This window comes from Oncorhynchus gorbuscha, linkage group LG21, assembly GCF_021184085.1.
Source record: "Oncorhynchus gorbuscha isolate QuinsamMale2020 ecotype Even-year linkage group LG21, OgorEven_v1.0, whole genome shotgun sequence".
In the NCBI taxonomy this organism is placed as follows: Eukaryota; Metazoa; Chordata; class Actinopteri; order Salmoniformes; family Salmonidae; genus Oncorhynchus; species Oncorhynchus gorbuscha.
The window spans coordinates 36,614,982-36,639,008 of record NC_060193.1 but is presented as its reverse complement, the minus strand read 5'-3'; the positions used below and the strand labels follow the sequence as shown (position 1 = coordinate 36,639,008).

Genomic DNA, 24,027 nt, shown 5'->3' with positions numbered 1-24,027 from the left:
GAAAGAAGAGCATTGCAGTAGTCTAACTTAGAAGTGACAAAAGCATGGATTAATTTTTCTGCATCATTTTTGGACAGGAAATGTCTGATTTTTGCAATGTTATGTAGATGGAAAAAAAGCTGTCCTTGAAACAGCCTTCATATGTTCATCAAAAGAAAGATCAGGGTCCAGAGTAAAGCCGAGGTACTTCACAGTTTTATTTGAGACGACTGTACAACCATCAAGATTAATTGTCAGATTCAACAGAAGATCTCTGTTTCTTGGGACCTAGAACAAGCATCTCTGTTTTGTCTGAGTTTAAAAGTAGAAAGTTTGCAGCCATCCACTTCCTTATGTCTGAAAAACAGTCTTCAAGCGAGGGCAATTTTGGGGCTTCACCATGTTTCATCGAAATGTACAGCTGTGTGTCATCCGCATAGCAGTGAAAGTTAACATTATGTTTTCGAAACCATCCACAGAGACAAACTGATATCTTTCCGACAGATAAGATCTAAACCAGGCCAGAACTTGTCCGTGTAGACCAATTTGGGTTTCCAATCTCTCCAAAAGAATGTGGTGATCGATGGTATCAAAAGCAGCACTAAGGTCTAGGAGCACGAGGACAGATGCAGAGCCTCGGTCTGACGGCATTAAAAGGTCATTCTCAGTGCTATGATGGGGTCTAATACCAGACTGAAGCATTTCGTAAATACATTTTGGACTGTTCTTATTTTCCTCAATGAAGTTGGAAAAATAGGATGATCGAGCAGCAGTGAGGGCTCTTCGATACTGCACGGTACTGTCTTTCCAAGCCAGTCGAAAGACTTCCAGTTTGTTGTGGCGCCATTTCCGTTCCAATTTTCAGGAAGCTTGCTTCAGAGCTCGGGTATTTTCTGTATACCAGGGAGCTAGTTTCTTATGACAAATGTTTTTAGTTTTTAGGGGTGCGACTGTATCTACGGTATTGCGCAAGGTTAAATTGAGCTCCTCAGTTAGTTGGTTAACTGATTTTTGTCCTCTGACGTCCTTGGGTAGGCAGAGGGAGTCTGGAAGGGCATCAAGGAATCTTTGGGTTGTCTGAGAAGTTATAGCACAACTTTTGATGTGTCTTGGTTGGGGTCTGAGCAGATTATTTGTTGCAAACGTAATACAGTGGTGGTCCGATAGTCCAGGATTAGGAGGAAAAACATTAAGATCCACAACATTTATTCCATGGGACAAAACTAGGTCCAGAGTATGACTGTGGAAGTGAGTAAGTCTGGAGACATGTTGGACAAAACCCACTGAGATGATGATGGCTCCGAATGCCTTTTGGAGTGTGTCTGTGGACATTTCCATGTGTATATTAAAGTCACCAAAAATTTGAATATTGTCTGCTATGACAGCAAGGTCCGATAGGAATTCAGGGAACTGAGTGCGGGAACGCTGTATATGGCCCAGGAGGCCTGTATACAGTAGCTATAAAAAGTGATTGAGTAGGCTGCATAGATTTCATGACTCGAAGCTTAAAAGACAAAGACGTTTAGTTTTTTTTGTAAATTGAAATTTGCTATCGTAAATGTTAGCAACACCTCTGCCTTTGCGGGATGTGCAGGGGATATGGTCACTAGTGTAACCAGGAGGTTAAGCCATGTTTCAGTCTGGCCTAACATATCAAGATTGTGATCAGTGATTAGTTCATTGACTATAACTGCCTTGGAAGTGAGGGGTCTAACATTAATAAGTAACCCTATTTTGAGATGTGAGGTTTCACAATCTCTTTCAATAATGGCAGGAATGGAGGAGGTCTTTATTCTAATGAGATTGCTAAGGCGAACACCGCCATGTTTAGTTTTGCCCAACCTAGGTCGAGGGACAGACGCGGTCTCAATGGGGATAGCTGAGCTGACTACACTGACTGTGCTAGTGGCAGACTCCACTATGCTGGCTGCCTGGCCTGCACCCTATTTCATTGTAGAGCTAGGGGAGTTAGAGCCCTGTCTATGTTCGTAGATAAGATGAGATTACCCCTCCAGTTAGGATGGAGTCTGACACTCCTCAACAGGACAGGCTTGGTCCTGTTTGTGGGTGAGTCCCAGAAAGAGGGCCAATTATCTACACATTTGATCTTTTGGGAGGGGCAGAAAACAGTTTTCAACCAGCGACTCTGCTGTAGAGCTCATCACTCCCCCTAACTGGGAGGGGGCCAGAGATAATTACTCGATGCCAACACATCTTTCTAGCTGATTTACACGCATAAGCTATGTTGCGCTTGGTGACCTCTGACTGTTTCATCCTAACATCGTTGGTGCCGACATGGATTACAATATCCCTATACTCTCTACACTTGCCAGTTTTAGCTTTAGCCAGCACCATCTTCAAATTATCCTTAACGTCAGTAGCCCTGCCCCCTGGTAAATAATGTATGATCGCTGGATGATTCATTTTAAGTCTAATACTGCGGGTAATGGACTTGTCAATGACTAGGGTTTTCAATTTGTCAGAGCTAATGTTGGGAAGCTTTGGCGTCTCAGACCCCGTAACGGGAGGAGTAGAGACCAGAGAAGGCTTGGCCTCTGACTCCGACTCGCTGCTTAATGGGGAGAACCGGTTGAAAGTTTCTGTCGGCTGAATTAACGACACCGGTTGAGCATTCCTACAGCATTTCCCTCCAGAAGTCATGAGAAAGTTGTCCAGCTGCGGGGACCGCGCGAGGGGATTTATACTACTATCTGTGCTTACTGGTGGCACAGACGCTGTTTCATCCTTTCCTACACGGAAATTACCCTTGCCTAACGATTGCATCTGAAGCTGGGCTTGCAGCACAGCTATCCTCACCGCAAGGCGATCATTCTCCTGTATATTATGAGTACAGCGACTGCAATTAGAAGGCATCATGTTAATGTTACTACTTAGCTTCGGCTGGTGGAGGTCCTGATGAACCACGTCCAGATAAAGCGTCCGGAGTGAAAAAGTTGAATGTGAAAAAGTTGAGTGAGGAAAAAACTACAAATAGAAACGGTAATTAAAAGTAAAAACCGTAAAGTTGTCAGGTAGCAAAGTAAGATTAGCAACAAAACACACAGCCGCACGTAAACCACCAACTAACTAAGATGTTTTTTAGGGGGTAGATCAGCTTCAATATTGCAGATAGATCGTGGCTTTAATCTAATGGACAACACATAGGCTTATTCTTCCAGTTTATACATACTATATGCACTACCGGTCAAACGTTTTAGAACACCTACTCATTCAAGGGTGATCTCATGAGGACCTCCACAGGAATGGAAGACCCAGAGTTACCTCTGCTGCAGAGGATAAGTTCATTAGAGTTACTAGCCTCAGAAATTGCAGCCCAATTAAATGGTTCACAGAGTTCAAGTACCAGACACATCTCAACATCAACTGTTCAGAGTAGACTGCGTGAAAATCAGGCCTTCATGGTTGAATTGCTGCAAAGAAACCACTACTAAAGGACACCAATATTAAGAAGAGACTTGCTTGGGCCAAGAAACATCAGCAATGGACATTAGACCCTTGGACATTTGTCATCTTGTCCGGAGTCCAAATTGGAGATATTTGGTTACAACCGCCATGTCTTTGTGAGATGTGTTGTGGGTGAACGGATGATCTCCACATGTGTATTTCCCACCGTAAAGCATGGAGGAGGTGTTATGGTGTGTGGGTGCTTTGCTGGTGACACTGTCTGGGATTTATTTAGAATTCAAGGCACACTTATCCAGCATGGCTACCACAGCATTCTGCAGCGATACACCATCCCATCTGGTTTGGGTTTAGTGGGACTATCATTTGTTTTCAACAGGACAATGACCCAACACACCTCCAGGCTGTGTAAGGGCTATTTTACCAAGAAGGAGAGTGATGGAGTGCTGCATTAGATGACCGGGCCTCCACAATTTGAGATGTTAGGGATGAGTCTGACCGCAGAGTGAAGGAAAAGCAGCCAACAAGAGCTCAGCATATGTGGGAACTCTTTCAAGATGTTTGAAAAAGCATTCCTCAGGAAGCTGGTTGAGAGAATGCCAAGAGTGTGCAAAGCTGTCACCAAGGCAAAGGGTGGCTATATTGAAGAACCTAAGATATAAAATATATTTAGATTTGTTTAACACTTTTTTGGATACTACATTATTCCACGTGTTATTTCATACTTTTGATGTTGTTAGAGGAATTCTAAATTCCTGTATGTTTTGTAGCCAAAAACAAATTCACACTATCTATTTCATAATAAGTTGTAAGATTATCATTTGCATGAAATAGCAAGAGACCAGTCTTAAAAACAAGTTCAGCATTTATTATTGATGAGTACTGGCCCAAAATACAAAGACCATTACATTTTAAAGAGAAGATAAAAATGACGTCATCAATTCTCACACTTTCTCCGATCCACACAATAGCGCAGTGTCTTCAGGTCTGGAGATTGTCTCCTACTCCCCTCATAAAGCAAACATTCCAATCTGTCTAAAAGATATTAGCTTCTCCACTAATGGAACATCAAAGAACATTCTTATCTGTCTAAAGAGATATACCCTCCTTCTCCCTTAAACCCGCAAGGTACAGACAATTCATTCGTTTTACCTACATTTTCAGTCCTAGTTTAACCAAAAACCCATACATTTCATACCACAACATAATAGTATTAAAATTAATGGTTCTAATTTAAATGTATACATAATTAATCATTTCAACTATAATTTCCTCCAACAGATGTCTTCACTATTATTCTACATTGTAGAAAATAGTAAAAATAAAGAAAATGAGTAGGTGTGTCCAAACTTTTGACTGGTACTGTACTTATCCAGCAGCAATGCCACACATTACATACACCGGGACGGCATAGGAGGGCACAGCCATTGCGGTCCTTCTGTAGCTCAGTTGGTAGAGCATGGCGCTTGTAACGCCAGGGTAGTGGGTTCGATTCCCGGGACCACCCATACGTAGAATGTATGCACACATGACTGTAAGTCGCTTTGGATAAAAGCGTCCGCTAAATGGCATATATTACAATAGTGCCAGGCGAGTGCCCCTTATCACACCTCAATCCCAACTACCCAAAAAACATACCAGGCTTCAGCGGTTACACATTAATCTAAGACTATCCAGGGTGGGATACTAAAACTAAATGCACCAATACCTGTGTTAAAGAGCCCGTACCAATAAATAATTGAATTACTAAAACAAATAACATTATCGTGTTCCGGTTTCCGGTCACTGATCCTGGCGACTATCTTCAAACGTAACATGGGGGATTTGTATAGCCTAAAGCATGAAAGTCACAGAGAATCTCACTGTTGACTGACGATAAAGCAATAATCACAGCCGGAGGCCGTTTCTTCTCTTGCTAGAACAAAAGCGGTACCTGTTGCATGCCGACCCGGTAATGACGAACCTACTGTTTCTACTTCGCAATGCTCATCTAGCTAACTTAAACATTTGGCAAAATGATCTCAGCTTGGAATCTCTAGACCAGGGGTGTCCAACTCATTACATGGAGGGCCAAGTGTCTGCGGCTTTGAGTTTTTCCCCTTTTCAATTAAGACCAAGACATTCAGGTGAGGGGAGTTCCTTACTAATTAGTGACCTTAATTCATCAATCAAGTACAAGGGAAGAGTGAAAACACTCAGGCTCTAGACCATAAGAAGTACAGACAGATATACATTCTGTTCAGAAGTGCTGTCGGCAGGCAAACATTTGACAATACCAGTATGTCTGAGGTTTTACTGTTCCTGAAGCCGATTCTACCCCGTCTTTTTTTACACGAGGTGGGAGGTTACATTTACATTTACATTTAAGTCATTTAGCAGACGCTCTTATCCAGAACGACTTACAAATTGGTGCATTCACCTTATGACATACAGTGGAACAGCCACTTTACAATAGTGCATCTAAATCTTTTAAGGGGAGGGGGGGGTGAGAAGGATTACTTTATCCTATCCTAGGTATTCCTTAAAGAGGTGGGGTTTCAGGTGTCTCCGGAATGTGGTGATTGACTCCGCTGTCCTGGCGTCGTGAGGGAGTTTGTTCCACCATTGGGGAGCCAGAGCAGCGAACAGTTTTGACTGGGCTGAGCGGGAACTGTACTTCCTCAGTGGTAGGGAGGCGAGCAGGCCAGAGATGGATGAACGCAGTGCCCTTATTTGGGTGTAGGGCCTGATCAGAGCCTGGAGGTACTGAGGTGCCGTTCCCCTCACAGCTCTGTAGGCAAACACCATGGTCTTGTAGCGGATGCGAGCTTCAACTGGAAGCCAGTGGAGAGAGCGGAGGAGCGGGGTGACGTGAGAGAACTTGGGAAGGTTGAACACGAGACGGGCTGCGGCGTTCTGGATGAGTTGTAGGGGTTTAATGGCACAGGCAGGGAGCCCAGCCAACAGCGAGTTGCAGTAATCCAGACGGGAGATGACAAGTGCCTGGATTAGGACCTGCGCCGCTTCCTGTGTGAGGCAGGGTCGTACTCTGCGGATGTTGTAGAGCATGAACCTACAGGAACGGGCCACCGCCTTGATGTTAGTTGAGAACGACAGGGTGTTGTCCAGGATCACGCCAAGGTTCTTAGCGCTCTGGGAGGAGGACACAATGTAGTTGTCAACCGTGATGGCGAGATCATGGAACGGGCAGTCCTTCCCCGGGAGGAAGAGCAGCTCCGTCTTGCCGAAGTTCAGCTTGAGGTGGTGATCCGTCATCCACACTGATATGTCTGCCAGACATGCAGAGATGCGATTCGCCACCTGGTCATCAGAAGGGGGAAAGGAGAAGATTAATTGTGTGTCGTCTGCATAGCAATGATAGGAGAGACCATGTGAGGTTATGACAGAGCCAAGTGACTTGGTGTATAGCGAGAATAGGAGAGGGCCTAGAACAGAGCCCTGGGGGACACCAGTGGTGAGAGCGCGTGGTGAGGAGACAGATTCTCGCCACGCCACCTGGTAGGAGCGACCTGTCAGGTAGGACGCAATCCAAGCGTGGGCCGCGCCGGAGATGCCCAACTCGGAGAGGGTGGAGAGGAGGATCTGATGGTTCACAGTATCGAAGGCAGCCGATAGGTCTAGAAGGATGAGAGCAGAGGAGAGAGAGTTAGCTTTAGCGATGCGGATTCTCTGGACTATTCTACCACACGGGTTATCTTTCACACAGGGAGGGAAGCATTGGAATAACCAGTCAGATATGTTACAAAAATACATGTTTTATTCATAGAAACTGGAGCAACTCAAGGAGAGCTTGTTCTCTCTGTCAGTAACTACCATAGCTTTGGGTTCAACAGGTTACAAGGTTACAGTTTGTTATCACAAATCAACTTCATCACAGACAGGTATTCAATAAGTAACTTATTCAAGTGTTCAATATCAGGAAGTTTCAATAAACACTATGGTTTCTGGCTCAACTATATTGAAACACAACATACCTAGGGAGGTGTGCCATAAACATAATCACAATTCATTCTCACCATAGATTTGGTCTAGGCCAGAAGTTCTCAAAGTGGGGTCTGTGTACATTGTACTGCAAGGGGTCTGTGGCCAGATCTCAATATATATAATATATATACAAAAACATTAGGAACACCCCTCCCCCTTTTGCTCTCAGAACAGCCTCAATTTGTCAGAACATGGACTCTACAAGGTGTCGAAAGAGTTCCACAGGGATGCTGGCCCATGTTGACTCCAATGGGTCCCACAGTTGTGTGTAGTTGGCATTTGGCTGGATGTCTTTTGGGTGATTGACCATTCAGCAGCAGCGGTGCACTTCTTGACACAAACCGGTGTGCCTGGCACCTACTACCATACCCCGTTCAAATGCAATTAAATATTTTTTCTTGCCCATTCACCCTCTAATTGCACACCAATCCATGTCTCAATTGTCTCAAGGCTTAAAAATCCTTCTTTAACCTGTCTCCTCCCCTTCATCTATAGTGATTGAAGTGGATTTAACAAGAGACATCAATAAGGGATCATAGCTTTCACCTGGATTCACCTGGTCAGTCTATGTCATGGAACGAGCAGGTGTTCTTAATGTTTTGTATACTCAGTATATATATATACTTTTTAAAATGAATATTACTAACATATTAAACACATGTATCCATGGAATAAATTTAGAGGGTGTAATACAATGTAATCTTAATCTACAATTTATGTTCTTAACCCTGGGCAACATGGGCCTTGGAGGCTCACAGGGATATTGCTTTCCATAGTACTGGCTATATTTTTTAAACACATAAATGCACTGTAATTTAAGCTTTAAAACTGCAACGTTTTCTCTTTGCCTCATGGAGAAATGGGTAGAATTGCAGGGTATTAGCTTTAAAGTTGCAACAAAAAAAATCTCTGCCCCCTGGCAAAATGTGTAGAATTGCAGGAAATTAGCTTGAAAACTGCAAAACGTTCTCTCTGATGTCAAGAGGTGGGTCTTTAAAATGTTTCTTTCCCCGGCCCGAGACTTGATTTGTCTGGCCATGCTCTGCCGAAGTCATGGTAAAACCTTTTGTATGCTATTTTTTAAAATCTCATTTGAGTTGTGTATTGATTATGACTGAGAGGTCTCTGATGAATTTGTTATCACAAAAGGACTCAAAGTTTGATAACCCCAGGTGTAGGCCACAGTCGCCGCACTTGTCCTTCCAAGGCACGCCAGCCTCCAAATAGTAAGGGGATTCCCTAAATTAATGAAACGGACAAACATTTATACCTTGGGCCACGTTCTTAATTACAACAGGGCACACCTGGGAACCAACAGGCCAAGAGACAGGTTCAATCATACAATTAGAAATTAGAATAGGATCTCTATGGGTTCAAGACAATTCAGCAGTTCTACCCTGTTACATCTTTCGTATATACAAGGACATTTGCCGACCCTAAAATGACAGGACATCGTGATGCCAAATAAGTTATCCTAATATCCAATTAGGACAACAGTTTGTCAATAAAATCCCTTAAAAATAACTATCAGTTGAAAACATGCATACACAGGTGGTCATCAGGCACTTCACCCAGGTCTCATGTATTTCTCTGTGTTAACGATGTCACAGGGGAGTCCTGAGCCCCTGGGCCGAGCGTTCGCTGAGCCGGAGCTGAAGTTTGTGGAGGAGCCATATAAGAAGCCCATGCTGAAGTTCTTTGACATCAGCCGAGGCAAAGCCTCAGCGGGGGAGCTCCTGGCGGCCTTTGAGCTGATAGAGCTGGACTACTCAAGCTTTGGAGAGGTCAGACACTTAAAGCATTAGTTTCTTATGGAAATAGCAAGGTCAGAAGCCCTGCTTTATAAGCAAAACAATGTAGCAAGTGAGTGAATGAGTGAGTGAGACTGGACAGGGGAGATGGAGAGAGAGATTGGAATGTCAAAGCAAATAGAGACGAAGAAATACTATCTTATACGTTATTAAGCCACTACGTTTCCACTTATGGTGTGGTAAATATTAATAATTTAGATGTATATAGGCCCGACGAAGGTAGCATTGCTGCTGTGGTTGGGAAAGTATACTCTTTCTGACTTTTTTTCTCCTCTCTATCTACCCAGCCATCACTACCTGCTGATGTGTACCCCAGGGAGCCTGAGTATCTAAAGGAAGAGAAGTATTACATCATCCCAGATGGTGTTAGGCCTGTACTGAAGAAATTTCGTATAGAAGTAGGTGAAAACCTTTCCTCTATAAAATGTGTATGACATTATAATATATGTCACTTTATAAAAACGTTTTATCCAAAGTGATTTATACAGTACAGTGAGTGCTTACAGTATTATGTGTATGTGATCCCTGTGGGATATGAACTCAAAACATTGGTGTTGCTAGCGCAACACTCACCAACTGAGCTATATCAATACCTTTTGATGGCTGCTGTACTACAGTATGTTTAGTATGTTTCCTATCATGTGATACTGCTGCCTCAGTGCTATGGTGTGTTGAGTGTCAGTTGAAACCACTGTGATGCTTGTGTTCATTTGAACATCTTGTTCCATGTTCTGTTATAATCTCCAGCTGGCACAGCCAGAAGAGGACTGGCCACCCCTCATAGCCTGGTTCCTCTCTAGGTTTCTTCCTAGGTTCCTGCCTTTCAAGAGAGTTTTTCCTAGCCACCGTGCTTCAACACCTGCATTGCTTGCTGTTTGTGGTTTTAAGCTGGGTTTCTGTACAGCTCATTGTGACATCAACTGATGTAAGAAGGGCTTTATAAATACAATTGATTGATTGTGTTCAGGTGCTGTACTGGGGTGTGCGAGACCTGAAGAGGGTCAACCTGTTTGAAGTGGAGAGACCTCAAGTGAGAATGGAGTGTGCGGGACAAAGGATCGAGTCAGAGGAAATCGAGGGCTACAAAGTCCTTCCCAACTTCAAAGAGGTTGTCAAACACTTTGATGTGGTAAGTACTTATTTTCCACTGACAAAACTGGCCCACTGTGTTTAATATTGAACTATAGCTCCAGGTTTTAGATGTGAATTTTTAACATGAGTACTTGTAGTACAAGCTAAATTCACCAGAAGGATTACTTCAAGGGGGGTTGGACACATTTGCTGCCTTTCATTTAGTGTAAGTCTAGTCTAGCCATTCATTTAGTGTAAGAGTACAAAAGTCTGATGCTTGATGATCAGAATGTATGCTGGTTTTTGTCCCCGTCTGGCATCTTTCAATCAGAGACCAAATTATATCGATCAATGACACTAATTGATCAATTAAGTCTCAAAGAGAAATGATAAACAGAACTGTGGCCCTCAAGGGACTATTTATTTTTGTACTTTTATTTAACTAGGTAAGTCATTTAAGAACAAATAAACCCTAACCCGGACGACGCTGGGCCAATTGTTGCCTCCCTATGGGACTCCCAATCACGGCCGGTTGTGATACAGCCTGGAATCTAACCAGGGACTGTAGTGACGCCTCTAGCACTGAGATGCAGTGACTTAGACCGCTGCGCCACTCGGGAGCCCCCAACTAGAGTTGTGCATCCCTGATCTCCAGTTTCTTGTTTTATCCCCCTATAGGACCTTCCAGAGCTGACGTACCTTCACCCTCCACTCACCATCTTTGTGATGGAGCAGCGGGCATTCGGCAGGCTGGTACTGGTGGGCACACACGTGGTCCAAAGTCTGATGCAATTTGCACCAAAAAACCTGGAGGAATGGGGAGACGATGATGAGGAGCCTGAAAGTTGGGGTACGAGTGACTAACATGTTAGTCCTATCTTTTACCCTAGGTCTTTTTTTGTTTACAGATAAACCTATCAGGACTCGGGATGAGACTCAGATGCAGACACAGGAGGCGGATGGTTCAGTTCTCAGATAATTTATTATAACACAGGGAGCAGGCAAAGGGCAGGTCGAAGAGGCAGAGGTTCGTGACCAGATCAGAGTCCGACAGGTACTGGGCGGCAAAGTAGGCTCAGGGTCAGGGCAGGCAGAAAGGTCAGAACCGGAAAAGCTAGTAACAAAAAACTAGAGAGCAGGGAAAACAGGAAACATGCTGGGACGACCTGAGGTAAAAATACATAGGGGATGAATCAAAATCAAATTTGATTGGTCACATACATGGTTAGCAGATGTTATTGCGAGTGTAGCGAAATGCTTGTGCTTCTAGGTCCGTCAGTGCAGCAATATCTAACAAGTAATATCTAACAATTCCACAACAAATACCTTATACACACAAATCTAAGTAAAGGAATGGAATAAAATATACGGATGAGCAATGTCAGAGCGGCATAGGCTAAGATACAATAGACAGTAAAGAATACAGTATATACAGTGCCTTGCAAAAGTATTCATCCCCTTGGCGTTTTTCCTATTTTATTGCATTACAACATGTCATTTAAATAGATTTTTATTTGGAATTCATGTAATGGACATACACAAAATAGTCCAAATTGGTGAAGCAACATGAAAAAAATGACTTGTTTAAAAAAAAATTAAACATTAAAGTGGTGCGTGCATATGTATTCACCCCTTTGCTATGAAGCCAATAAATAAGATCTGGTGCAACCAACTACCTTCAGAAGTCACATTATTAGTTAAATAAAGTCCACCTGTGTGCAATCTAAGTGTCACATGACCTGTTCTGAAAGGCCCCAGAGTCTGCAACACCACTAAACAAGGGGCAACACCAAGCAAGCGGCACCATGAAGACCAAGGAGCTCTCCAAACAGGTCAGGGACAAAGTTGTGGAGAAGTACAGATCAGGGTTGGGTTATAAAAAAATATCAGAATCTTTGAACATCCCACAGAGCACCATTAAATCTATTATTAAAAAATTGAAAGAATATGGCACCACAACACACCTGCCAAGATAGGGCCGCTCACCAAACCTCACGGAAGAGACCAAAGATAACCCTGAAGGAGCTGCAAAGCTCCACAGCGGAGATAGGAGTGTCTGTCCATAGGACAACTTTAAGCTGTACACTCCACAGAGATGGGCTTTACGGAAGAGTAGTCAGAAAAAAAGTAATTGCTTAAAGTAAAGAATATCAAACACGTTTGGTGTTTGCCAAAAGGCATGTGGGAGACTCCCCAAACATATGGAAGAAGGTACTCTAGGCAGATGAGACTAAAATTGAGCTTTTTGGCCATCAAGGAAAACGCTATGTATGGTGCAAACCCAACACCCCGAGAACATCATCCTCACAGTGAAGCATGGTGGTGGCAGCATCATGAATACAGGGAAATTCCTGAAGGAAACCTGTTTCAGTCTTTCAGAGATTTGAGACTGGAACGGAAGTTCACCTTCCAGCAAGACAATGACCCTAAGCATACTGCTAAAGCAACACTCGAGTGGTTTAAGCGGAAACATTTAAATGTCTTGGAATGGCCTAGTCAAATCCCAGACCTCAATCCAATTGAAAATCAGTGGTATGACTTAAAGATTGCTGTATACCAGTGGAACCCATCCAACTTGAAGGAGCTGGAGCAGTTTTGCCTTGAAGAATGGGCAAAAATCCCAGTGGCTAGATGTTCTAAGCTTATAGAGACATACCCCAAGAGACTTGCAGCTGTAATTGCTATTACAGGTGGCTCTACAAAGTATTGCATGCTCAAGTTTTCAGTTTTTGTGTGTTATTTCTTGTTTGTTTCACAATAAAAAATACTTATTCAATCAAAATATTCAACAATATCAAAAGCTTTTGACAGGCCCTCAAACTAAGCAGCACATTTATTTTTAGTGGCTTAAAGCACTGACAAGATCATTAATAACTAAAGTGGTTGATATAATAGTGTATGCCCAGGCCAAAACCCTGATTGAGGGAAAAGTTTAATATTTACCAAGGACTCAAACTTAACTGGACAGGAAAGCCTTGAAATGGGACGATAATGATAGTGGCAGCACAAGAGCTGATTTCCATCATTTGGGAATATTTCCTGATAACAATGTTAAATTAAATATATGGGTTATTGAGCCAACCACTATGCACACTTAAGCAGACCGGATCCAATTGGTTGTTCTCTGTTGATTTCTTGTTGTCTATTGCTAGTAAAGCATCCAGGACTTACTTTTCTGTAAATATCTCCCCCCCCAAAAAAGCTTTAACTATCATTTCTCTGATCATTCAACAAGTTTCCCATATCAGCATCCAGCCCAGTATCATTGTGAATAGACTTAGCAGTTCTTTCTAAGAGAGCCTGCTGAAATAAAATTATTAAATGCATCAATGATGGCATTTTTTTCCAGAATGAGGCCCGTGTCTAAATTAATTTGTTGTGGCAGAGAGGAGGAAGTAGAAACCTTCAGTGATTTGACAGTTTTTCAAGAACTTAGCAGGGTTTCCATTACAATACGAAAGAGCAGTTACATTTAGCCTTTCTGATTTGTCTTACACAATGATTCCTCAGTTGCTTAAAAGCTTGGCAGTCCCTTCCTAAGCCTGTGTTCCTAGCCTTGACCCAAGCATAATTTATTTTATTAATGACTCAGATCAATCAGAGTTGACTTTGAAGGATCTTTAGGGTTGGGCTGTGCAGGCTTAGTCTCCAGCTGGGTTAAGTTTAGGTCATTACATGTCTTTTAGATTGTCTGAAGCCTGCATTTCCCAATCATAATTTAGGTCACCCAGGATAATAACTTCTGATTTAGTAAAAAAAGACAACATACTAAACTCAGCAAAAAAAAGAAACGGCCTCTCACTGTCAACTGTGTTTATTTTCAGCAAACTTAACATGTGTAAATATTTGTATTAACATAACAAGATTCAACAACTGAGACATACACTGAACAAGTTCCACAGACGTGACTAACAGAAATTTAATAATGTGTCCCTGAACAAAGGGGGGGATCGAAATCAAAAGTAACAGTTAGTATCTGGCAGAGGTGGGACCAAGTCATTGTTTCACAAGTCACATGTAAGTCTCAAGTCTTAGCACTCAAGTCCGAGTCAAGTCTCAAGTCAAGACCGTCAAGTATTAAGTCAAGTCTCAAGTTCTAAACTTTGAGTTTCGAGTCCTAAACAAGTCATAATGTGCTCTTCACCAAATGTAATACAATTTCATATTTAAATAATAGTTAATATGCAAATCATGAATGCTTTTAAACATTTCTCTGTATTTATTACTTCAACGTTATATTTCCATGGAAATACATGGGTAGCCATTTGAAAGACCCCCCCCCCAATAGTGATCGACTATTGAGAATCGCTATGGGGTGCAATCGGGCGATGTAGGCTTGTACACAATCGCCCAACCTTAACACACACACACACTCTCTGTGTGTGGTTACAGTAGGCTAACGTATGTTAATGGTTTTAGGAACAGCAGTAACATCAGGCAGGATTTAGGCTACCAACTGCCTAGCCATTTGTAGCTCAATCTTGGGTGAAATGATCACGTTCCCTCACTGACTGACTGTGTGGAGGCTCATTGATTTAACGTTATGTTAGTCTACATGCTAGACTAGCAAAGTTATATATTTTTTGCCAATATTAGCCACGACTTACCGTTCTTTGTGCAGCTTCAAATGCCGAACAAAGTTGTAAATTGTTGCCCTCCGTCTAATTTTCTTCCTGCATGTTTTGCAAGTTGCAATCTGTTTTTTTGTCTTTATATCTGAAAAAAATAATTTTGGGTATTATCTTTCCAACGGCTCCATCTGAATTCACCTGCCGACGTACCTCTGCACTGCCATGCACAAGTTTTTCTCAGCTGGCACAGTTTGATTGGCTGCTGTCAGATTCAAACTGCACACTTTTTTAAATAGCATAATTTTTCACATTTGTGATTGGGGAGGGTAATCAAGTCAGGTCGAGTCAAAAGGCTCAAGTCCAAGTTAAGTCACGAGTCATTGGTGTTAAAGTCAAAGTCGAGTTGCAAGTCATCATATTTGTGACTCGAGTCCAAGTCATGTGACTCGAGTCCACACCTCTGGTATCTGGTGTGGCCACCAGCTGCATTAAGTACTGCAGTGCATCTCCTCCTCATGGACTGCACCAGATTTGACATTTCTTGCTGTGAGATTTTACCCCAATCTTCCCCCAAGGGACTAGCAAGTTCCTGGACATTTCTGGGGAGGAATAGCCCAAGCCCTCACCCTCCGATCCAACAGGTCCCAGACTAGCTCAATGGGATTGAGATCCGGGCTCTTCGCTGGCCATGGCAGAACACTGACATTTCTGTCATGCTGGAGGGTCATGTCAGGATGAGCCTGCAATAAGGGTACCACATGAGAGAGGAGGATGTCTTCCCTGTAAAGCACAGCCTTGAGATTGCCTGCAATGACAACAAGCTCAGTCCGATGATACTGTGACACACCGCCCCAGACCATGACGGATCCTCCACCTCCAAATCGATCCCGCTCCAGAGTACAGGCCTCATTGTAACGCTCATTCTTTCGACGATAAACACGAATCCAAGTCAGAGACAAAACCGCGACTCATCAGTGAAGAGCACTTTTTGCCAGTCCTGTCTGGTGCCCATAGGCGACATTGTTACCGGTGATGTCTGGTGAGGACCTGCCTTACAACAGGCCTACAAGCCCTCAGTCCAGCCTCTCTCAGCCTGTTGCGGACAATCTGAGCACTGATGGAGGGATTGTGCGTTACTGGTGTAACTCGGGCAGTTGTTGTTGCCATCCTGCACCTGGTGGTCTCCCTGTAGCGTTGTCTTAGGTGTCGCTCAGAACGGGAATTGCAATTTATTGCCCTGGCAACATCTGCAGTCCTCATGCCTCCTTGCAGCATGCCTAAGGTATGTTCATGCAGATGAGCAGGGACCGTGGGCATCTTTCTTTTGGTTTTTTTTCGAGTCAGTTGGCCTCTCCTACGTTTTCATTACTGTGATCTTAATTGCCTACCGTCTGTAAGTTGTTAGTGTCTTAACGACCGTTTCCACAGGTGCATGTTCATTAATTGTTTATGGTTCATTGAATAAGTATGGGAAAGAGTGTTTAAGCTGAGGTTAGTGAACTAGACAAAGGCTAGTCGAGGGAGGATGATAAGACCCCTATATCTGTTATGAATCCATTTTATTCCCAGACACAGCCTTAATGTAGAACTGACAGCATTTTTGCAGTATAAAACCCCTAATATCTGTTGATACACACCCCCAAGACATTTTTTATAATTTTCTGACAAGCAAGCACTTATATATGTTAATTTTCACATTTTCCAAAATTTTCACGTTTTCAAAAATTCAAAAATTCTATCACAGTATGAAGTGGGAAAGCGTCCGTGAATTTTGGACAATTATTAGACACTGCAGTAAATAAAACTTAATAAAAACATTTGTCTCATCCATTACAGGAGTCTACGCAGACCAGTGCACCATAGCCAACCAGAACTAAAGTAGGCTTTTTTGTAAGCAAGCCATTTGCCACACAGGCCTGCCATCATTCACTTTGAACTTGACTGTGTTTACAGACAGTTGCGTGACTTTAGATCATTCAAACGCATTCGCCAAAAGCCACAATACCACGGGAGTCCTCATACATTTGGGAACTTTAAAGTCCTACTGACCATACAACCATAAAAATGTATTTTCCTGTATGCACATCAACAAGATCAACAATTAATGCTAGCCAGAGTAAGATGAGCTAAAAACTAACGAAGGAACGTTAGATGAAACCTCTCAAACTTTTTCAGCTAGTTGGCTGTAAAAATTGCACTAATAAACAATGGGGAATTGTAGCCTACTCATCCTTCTGCAGCTTGCACGCCACCAAGCAGCTAACCAACCAAGCTAACTGACCAGCTAGTTACTTCTAGACACAAATGAGAGAACACCTCTCTCTGACCATTTTACTCGCCCTAGCAGAGCTGGTTAGCTAGGCTGTTTACATTTAATAAAAATATTTTAAAATGGTCATTTAGCAGATGCTCTTATCCAGAGCAACTTACAGTAGTAAATGCATACATTTTCGTACTTTCTCGTACTGGTCCCCCATGGGAATTGAACCCATAACCCTGGTGTTGCAAGTGGCATGCTCGACCAACTGTTATCTAGAACGTTCATTACTTTTTTTGCCTGTGTTTACTGACACGTTCATATTCAGCGGATATTCCATGTTCGTAAATGTATAAATTATTCTATGCTCTGGCACACTCAGACGAGAGTGCTCTGAAATCCGAGTAGATAGCCAGAGTGAGTTTGTGAACGCAGGAGATATGCTATCTGGATAAGTCATTCAAGTTCTTGCTAGCTAACCAATTGACATCTGCATCTCTAGCTGTGTATAGCCACCGAAAAACAATGAGGGGGAAAAGTCAGTAACTCACCCACTCCTCCAATGACATGACATGATCCTCCTAGCAGCTAGATAGCTAGCTAATGTTAGGCTCCATGTTTTTAGCTTGCTACATTTTATTTATTTATTTATTTTATTTCACCTTTATTTAACCAGGTAGGCTAGTTGAGAACAAGTTCTCATTTGCAACTGCGACCTGGCCAAGATAAAGCATAGCAGTGTGAGCAGACAACACAGAGTTACACATGGAGTAAACAATTAACAAGTCAATAACACAATAGGAAAAAAAAGTGGAGTCTATATACATTGTGTGCAAAAGGCATGAGGTAGGCGAATAATTACAATTTTGCAGATTAACACTGGAGTGATAAATTATCAGATGGTCATGTACAGGTAGAGATATTGGTGTGCGAGAGAGCAGAAAAGTAAATAAATAAAAACAGTATGGGGATGAGGTAGGTAAAAATGGGTGGGCTATTTGCCGATAGACTATGTACAGCTGCAGCGATCGGTTAGCTGCTCAGATAGCAGATACGCTAGCTGATTAGCAACATTATGACTGACTATACGCTAGCTGATTAGCAACATTATGACTGACTTGTGATCATTGCCCTTGCTAGTTTGATTGTATTGACATTCTCAACCTTATTTACTGTAAATTTGTCTGTTTTTGTCCAAAATATTGAGTAAATGAAACTGAAACAGTGCATCCCGAATGGAGGCAGGAAACAATGTACCAGACCAAGAAATACCAAGAAATGTATTTGTGAATTATATTAACCATGCATTGAACGTCATCCATGTATTCTGCCAACAATGCCTTAGTGTACGTCATGGAATGTTAAGTCTGATACAACCTATTTTTAAAACCTTATGAAATTTGGAATTTGAAATTTTGATATTTTTGATATTTTTTTACTGATATTATGATTGTCTCTTTGTTTCATATCTGCAAAGTAGTTGAAACGCTGTCAGCTCCACTTTAAAGATAGTGACATCATTTTTTTGGCAAGGGAAATGGATTTCAGTAAAGAGACAGAAATTATTTTACCCTGTCTGTTAGCTCTGAACACATGAATATCCTCAATATTAATATCAGAGTCCAGAATGTCCACAGATATCCAAGTTTCAGTCAATACCAGATTGTCCGGATTTGTCTGCATAGCCGAGATCTTGATGTAATCCAGTTTAGTAAGTAAGCTCCTAACGTTCAAATGCATCAGCCCACGTTCTTTACGATTTTTATAGTCACATGGAGTCTCCAACTTAATGATAGTTGATATTGATAATGTTGGTATGGCTATAAGGTTGCATGCAACTGCACCATTTGGTTTATTCCTATTTGTAATAGAGGAGACATTGAAATTTCTTTTCCAAGGTTGGCACCAATGGGGCCTGAGGCCGCAGCCAATGTCAGTATGAGCAACTCTGAGTAACCAATGATGGAATGTTTGGACACACCTACTTATTCCAGGGGTTTCCTTTATTTTCTGTATTGTAGAATAATAGTGAAGAGGTCAAAGATATGAAATAACACATATGGAATCATGTAGTAACCAAAAATGTGTTAAACAAATCCAAATATATTTTATATTTGAGATTCTTAAAAGTAGCCACCCTTGCCTTGATGACAACTTTGCAAACTCTTGGCATTCTCTCAACCAGTTTCATGAGGTGGTCACCTGGAATGCAATTCAATTGACAGGTGTGCCTTGTTCATTTGTGGAATTTCTCTCCTTCTTAATGCGTTTGAGCCAATCAGTTGTATTGTTGGGGTGGTATACAGTAGTAGATAGCCCTATTTGGTAAAATACCAAGTCCATATTACGGCAAGAACAGATCAAATAAGCAAGGAGAAATGACATGTCCATAATTACTTTAAGACATGAAGGTCAGTCAATACGAAAAAAACTTTGAAAGTCTCTTCAAGTGCAGTCGCAAAAAACTATCAAGCGCTATGATGAAACTGACTCTCATGAGGACCTCCACAGGAATGGAAGACCCAGAGTTACCTCTGCTGCAGAGGATAAGTTCATTAGAGTTACCAGCCTCAGAAATTGCAGCCCAAATAAATGCTTCACAGAGTTCAAGTAACAGACACATCTCAACATCAGCTGTTCAACGGAGACTGCATGAATCCGGCCTTCATTGTTGAATTGCTGCAATGAAACCACTACTAATGGACACCAATAAGAAGAAAGGGCTTGCTAGGGCCAATAAACACGAGCAATGGACATTAAGACCCCAGGAAACCGGTCCTTTGGTCTGATGAGTCCAAATTTGAGATTTTTGGTCCCAACCGCCATGTCTTTATAAGACACAGAGTACGTGAATGGATGATCTCCGCATGTGTGGTTCCCACTGTGAAGCATGGAGGAGGAGGTATAATGGTGTGGGGGTGCTTTGCTGGTGACACTGTCTGTGATTTATTTAGAATTCAAGGCACACTTAACCAGCAAACCATCCCATCTGGTTTGTGCTTAGTGGGACTATCATTTGTTTTTCAACAGGACAATGACCCAACACACACCTCCAGGCTGTGTAAGGGCTATTTGGGCTGTATCAGATGACCTGGCCTCCACAAACCCATTTGTGATGATTTGGGATGAGTTGGACTGCAGAGTGAAGGAAAAGCAGCCAAAAAGTCCTCAGCATATGTGGGAACTCTTTCAAGACTGTTGGAAAAGCATTCCAGGTGAAGCTGGTTGAGAAATGCCAAGCGTGTTATGCAGGTGAATGAGGACCCAAAAGCGACTTAGCGAAAACAGAGTCTTTATTCGAGTAAATGGCAAAAGTAATAATCCTGGAACACTAAAGAAGAAAACAAAACAGGAAAAAACTTAAATCCACTCGTAGTAACGAGGACAGACTGGAGACTCGACCATTGACTGCAGGTTGCTTCGGGAAGGCACCGACCATAGCAGACTAAGACACCTGCTCACACGCAGCATCTGAAGGAGACAAGACACGACAGGGCGAGACAAGGACACAGCACAGCGAACATCATACAAGGATCCGACAAGGACAGAAACGGAAAACAAGGGGAGAAATAGGGACTCTAATCAGAGGACAAAATAGGGGACAGGTGTGAAAAGACTAAATGTGTGAATTAGGAGAATGAGGAACAGCTGGGAGCAGGAACGGAACGATAGAGAGAAGAGAGAGAGGGAGGGGGAGAGAGAGGGATAGAAAAAGGGAACGAACCTAATAAGACCAGCAGGGGGAAACGAACAGAAGGGAAAGCACAAGGACAAGACAATATATGACAAACATGACAGTACCCCCCCACTCACCGAGCGCCTCCTGGCGCACTCGAGGAGGAATCCTGGCGGCAACGGAGGAAATCATCAATCAGCGAACGGTCCAGCACGTCCCGAGATGGAACCCAACTCCTCTCCTCAGGACCGTAACCCTCCCAATCCACTAAGTACTGGTGACCACGTCCCCGAGAACGCATGTCCATGATCCTACGTACCTTGTAAATAGGTGTGCCCTCGACAAGGACGGGGGGGGAGGGAAGACGAACGGGGGGTGCGAAGAAAGGGCATGACACAGGAGACATGGAAGACAGGATGGACGCGACGAAGATGTCACGGAAGAAGCAGTCGCACAGCGACAGGATTGACGACCTGGGAGACACGGAACGGACCAATGAACCGCGGAGTCAACTTACGAGAAGCTGTCGTAAGGGGAAGGTTATGAGTGGAAAGCCACACTCTCTGGCCGTGACAATACCTAGGACTCTTAATCCTACGTTTATTGGCGGCTCTCACAGTCTGCGCCCTGTAACGGCAAAGTGCAGACCTCACCCTCCTCCAGGTGCGCTCACAACGTTGGACAAACGCCTGAGCGGAGGGAACGCTGGACTCGGCGAGCTGGGACGAGAACAGAGGAGGGTGGTAACCCAGACTACTCTGAAACGGAGATAGCCTGGTAGCAGACGAAGGAAGCGAGTTGTGAGCGTATTCTGCCCAGGGTGAGCTGTTCTGCCCAAGACGCAGGGTTTCTAAAAGAAAGGCTGCGTAGTATGCGACCAATCGTCTGATTGGCCCTTTCTGCTTGACCGTTAGACTGGGGATGAAAACCGGAAGAGAGACTGACGGAAGCACCAATCAAACGACAGAACTCCCTCCAAAACTGTGACGTGAATTGCGGACCTCTGTCTGAAACGGCGTCTAACAGGAGGCCATGAATTCTGAACACATTCTCGATGATGATTTGTGCCGTCTCCTTAGCGGAAGGAAGCTTAGCGAGGAGAATGAAATGTGCCGCCTTAGAGAACCTATCGACAACCGTAAGAATCACAGTCTTCCCCGCAGACGAAGGCAGACCGGTAATGAAGTCTAAGGCGATGTGAGACCATGGTCGAGAAGGAATGGGAAGCGGTCTGAGACGACCGGCAGGAGGAGAGTTACCTGACTTAGTCTGCGCGCAGTCCGAACAAGCAGCCACGAAACGGCGCGTGTCACGCTCCTGAGTAGGCCACCAAAAGCGCTGGCGAATAGAAGCAAGTGTACCTCGAACGCCGGGATGGCCAGCTAACTTGGCAGAGTGAGCCCACTGAAGAACAGCCAGGCGAGTAGAAACAGGAACGAAAAGAAGGTTACTAGGACAAGCGCGCGGCGACGCAGTGTGAGTGAGTGCTTGCTTAACCTGTCTCTCAATTCCCCAGACTGTCAACCCGACAACACGCCCATAAGGAAGAATCCCCTCGGGATCGGTAGAAGCCACAGAAGAACTAAAGAGACGGGATAAGGCATCAGGCTTGGTGTTCTTATTACCCGGGCGATAAGAAATCACAAACTCGAAACGAGCGAAAAACAACGCCCAACGAGCTTGACGTGCATTAAGTCGTTTGGCAGAACGGATGTACTCAAGGTTCTTATGGTCAGTCCAAACGACAAAAGGAACGGTCGCCCCCTCCAACCACTGTCGCCATTCGCCTAGGGCTAAGCGGATGGCGAGCAGTTCGCGGTTACCCACATCATAGTTGTGTTCCGATGGCGACAGGCGATGAGAAAAATAAGCGCAAGGATGGACCTTATCGTCAGACTGGAAGCGCTGGGATAGAATGGCTCCCACGCCCACCTCTGAAGCGTCAACCTCGACAATGAATTGTTTAGTGACGTCAGGAGTAACGAGGATAGGAGCGGACGTAAAACGCTTCTTGAGGAGATCAAAAGCTCCCTGGGCGGAACCGGACCACTTAAAGCACGTCTTGACAGAAGTAAGAGCTGTGAGAGGGGCAGCAACTTGACCGAAATTACGAATGAAACGCCGATAGAAATTAGCGAAACCTAGAAAGCGCTGCAACTCGACACGTGACCTTGGAACGGGCCAATCACTGACAGCCTGGACCTTAGCGGGATCCATCTGAATGCCTTCAGCGGAAATAACAGAACCGAGAAAAGTGACAGAGGAGACATGAAAGGCGCACTTCTCAGCCTTCACGTAGAGACAATTCTCTAAAAGGCGCTGGAGTACACGTCGAATGTGCTGAACATGAATCTCGAGTGACGGTGAAAAAATCAGAATATCGTCAAGGTAGACAAAAACAAAGATGTTCAGCATGTCTCTCAGTACATCATTAACTAATGCCTGAAAAACAGCTGGAGCATTAGCAAGACCAAACGGCAGAACCCGGTACTCAAAATGCCCTAACGGAGTGTTAAACGCCGTTTTCCACTCGTCCCCCTCTCTGATGCGCACGAGATGGTAAGCATTACGAAGGTCCAACTTAGTAAAGAACCTGGCTCCCTGCAGAATCTCGAAGGCTGATGACATAAGGGGAAGCGGATAACGATTCTTAACCGTTATGTCATTCAGCCCTCGATAATCCACGCAGGGGCGCAGAGTACCGTCCTTCTTCTTAACAAAAAAAAACCCCGCTCCGGCAGGAGAGGAAGAAGGCACTACGGTGCCGGCGTCAAGAGAAACAGACAAATAATCCTTGAGAGCCTTACGTTCGGGAGCCGACAGAGAGTATAGTCTACCCCGAGGGGGAGTGGTCCCCAGAAGGAGATCAATACTACAATCATACGACCGGTGAGGAGGAAGGGAGTTGGCTCTGGACCGACTGAAGACCGTGCGCAGATCATGATATTCCTCCGGCACTCCTGTCAAATCACCAGGTTCCTCCTGAGAAGAGGGGACAGAAGAAACAGGAGGGATAGCAGACATTAAACACTTAACATGACAAGAAATGTTCCAGGATAGGATAGAATTACTAGACCAATTAATAGAAGGATTATGACATACTAGCCAGGGATGACCCAAAACAACAGGTGTAAAAGGTGAACGAAAAATCAAAAAGGAAATAGTCTCACTGTGGTTACCAGATACTGTGAGGGTTAAAGGTAGTGTCTCATATCTGATACTGGGGAGATGACTACCATCTAAGGCGAACATGGG

General features: G+C 43.6%; 1 protein-coding gene across 1 annotated transcript in view; it reads left to right on the top strand.

Moving 5' to 3' along the window:
- Window positions 1-24,027, top strand: part of fer1l4 (fer-1 like family member 4) — a 127,028-nt gene that overhangs the window by 71,754 nt on the left and 31,247 nt on the right. The window contains exons 27-30 of the mRNA XM_046319359.1: window positions 8,997-9,170; window positions 9,485-9,595; window positions 10,165-10,326; window positions 10,947-11,118. Of these exons, the coding sequence (XP_046175315.1) occupies window positions 8,997-9,170; window positions 9,485-9,595; window positions 10,165-10,326; window positions 10,947-11,118 (619 nt within the window). The remainder of the gene's footprint in view (window positions 1-8,996; window positions 9,171-9,484; window positions 9,596-10,164; window positions 10,327-10,946; window positions 11,119-24,027) is intronic.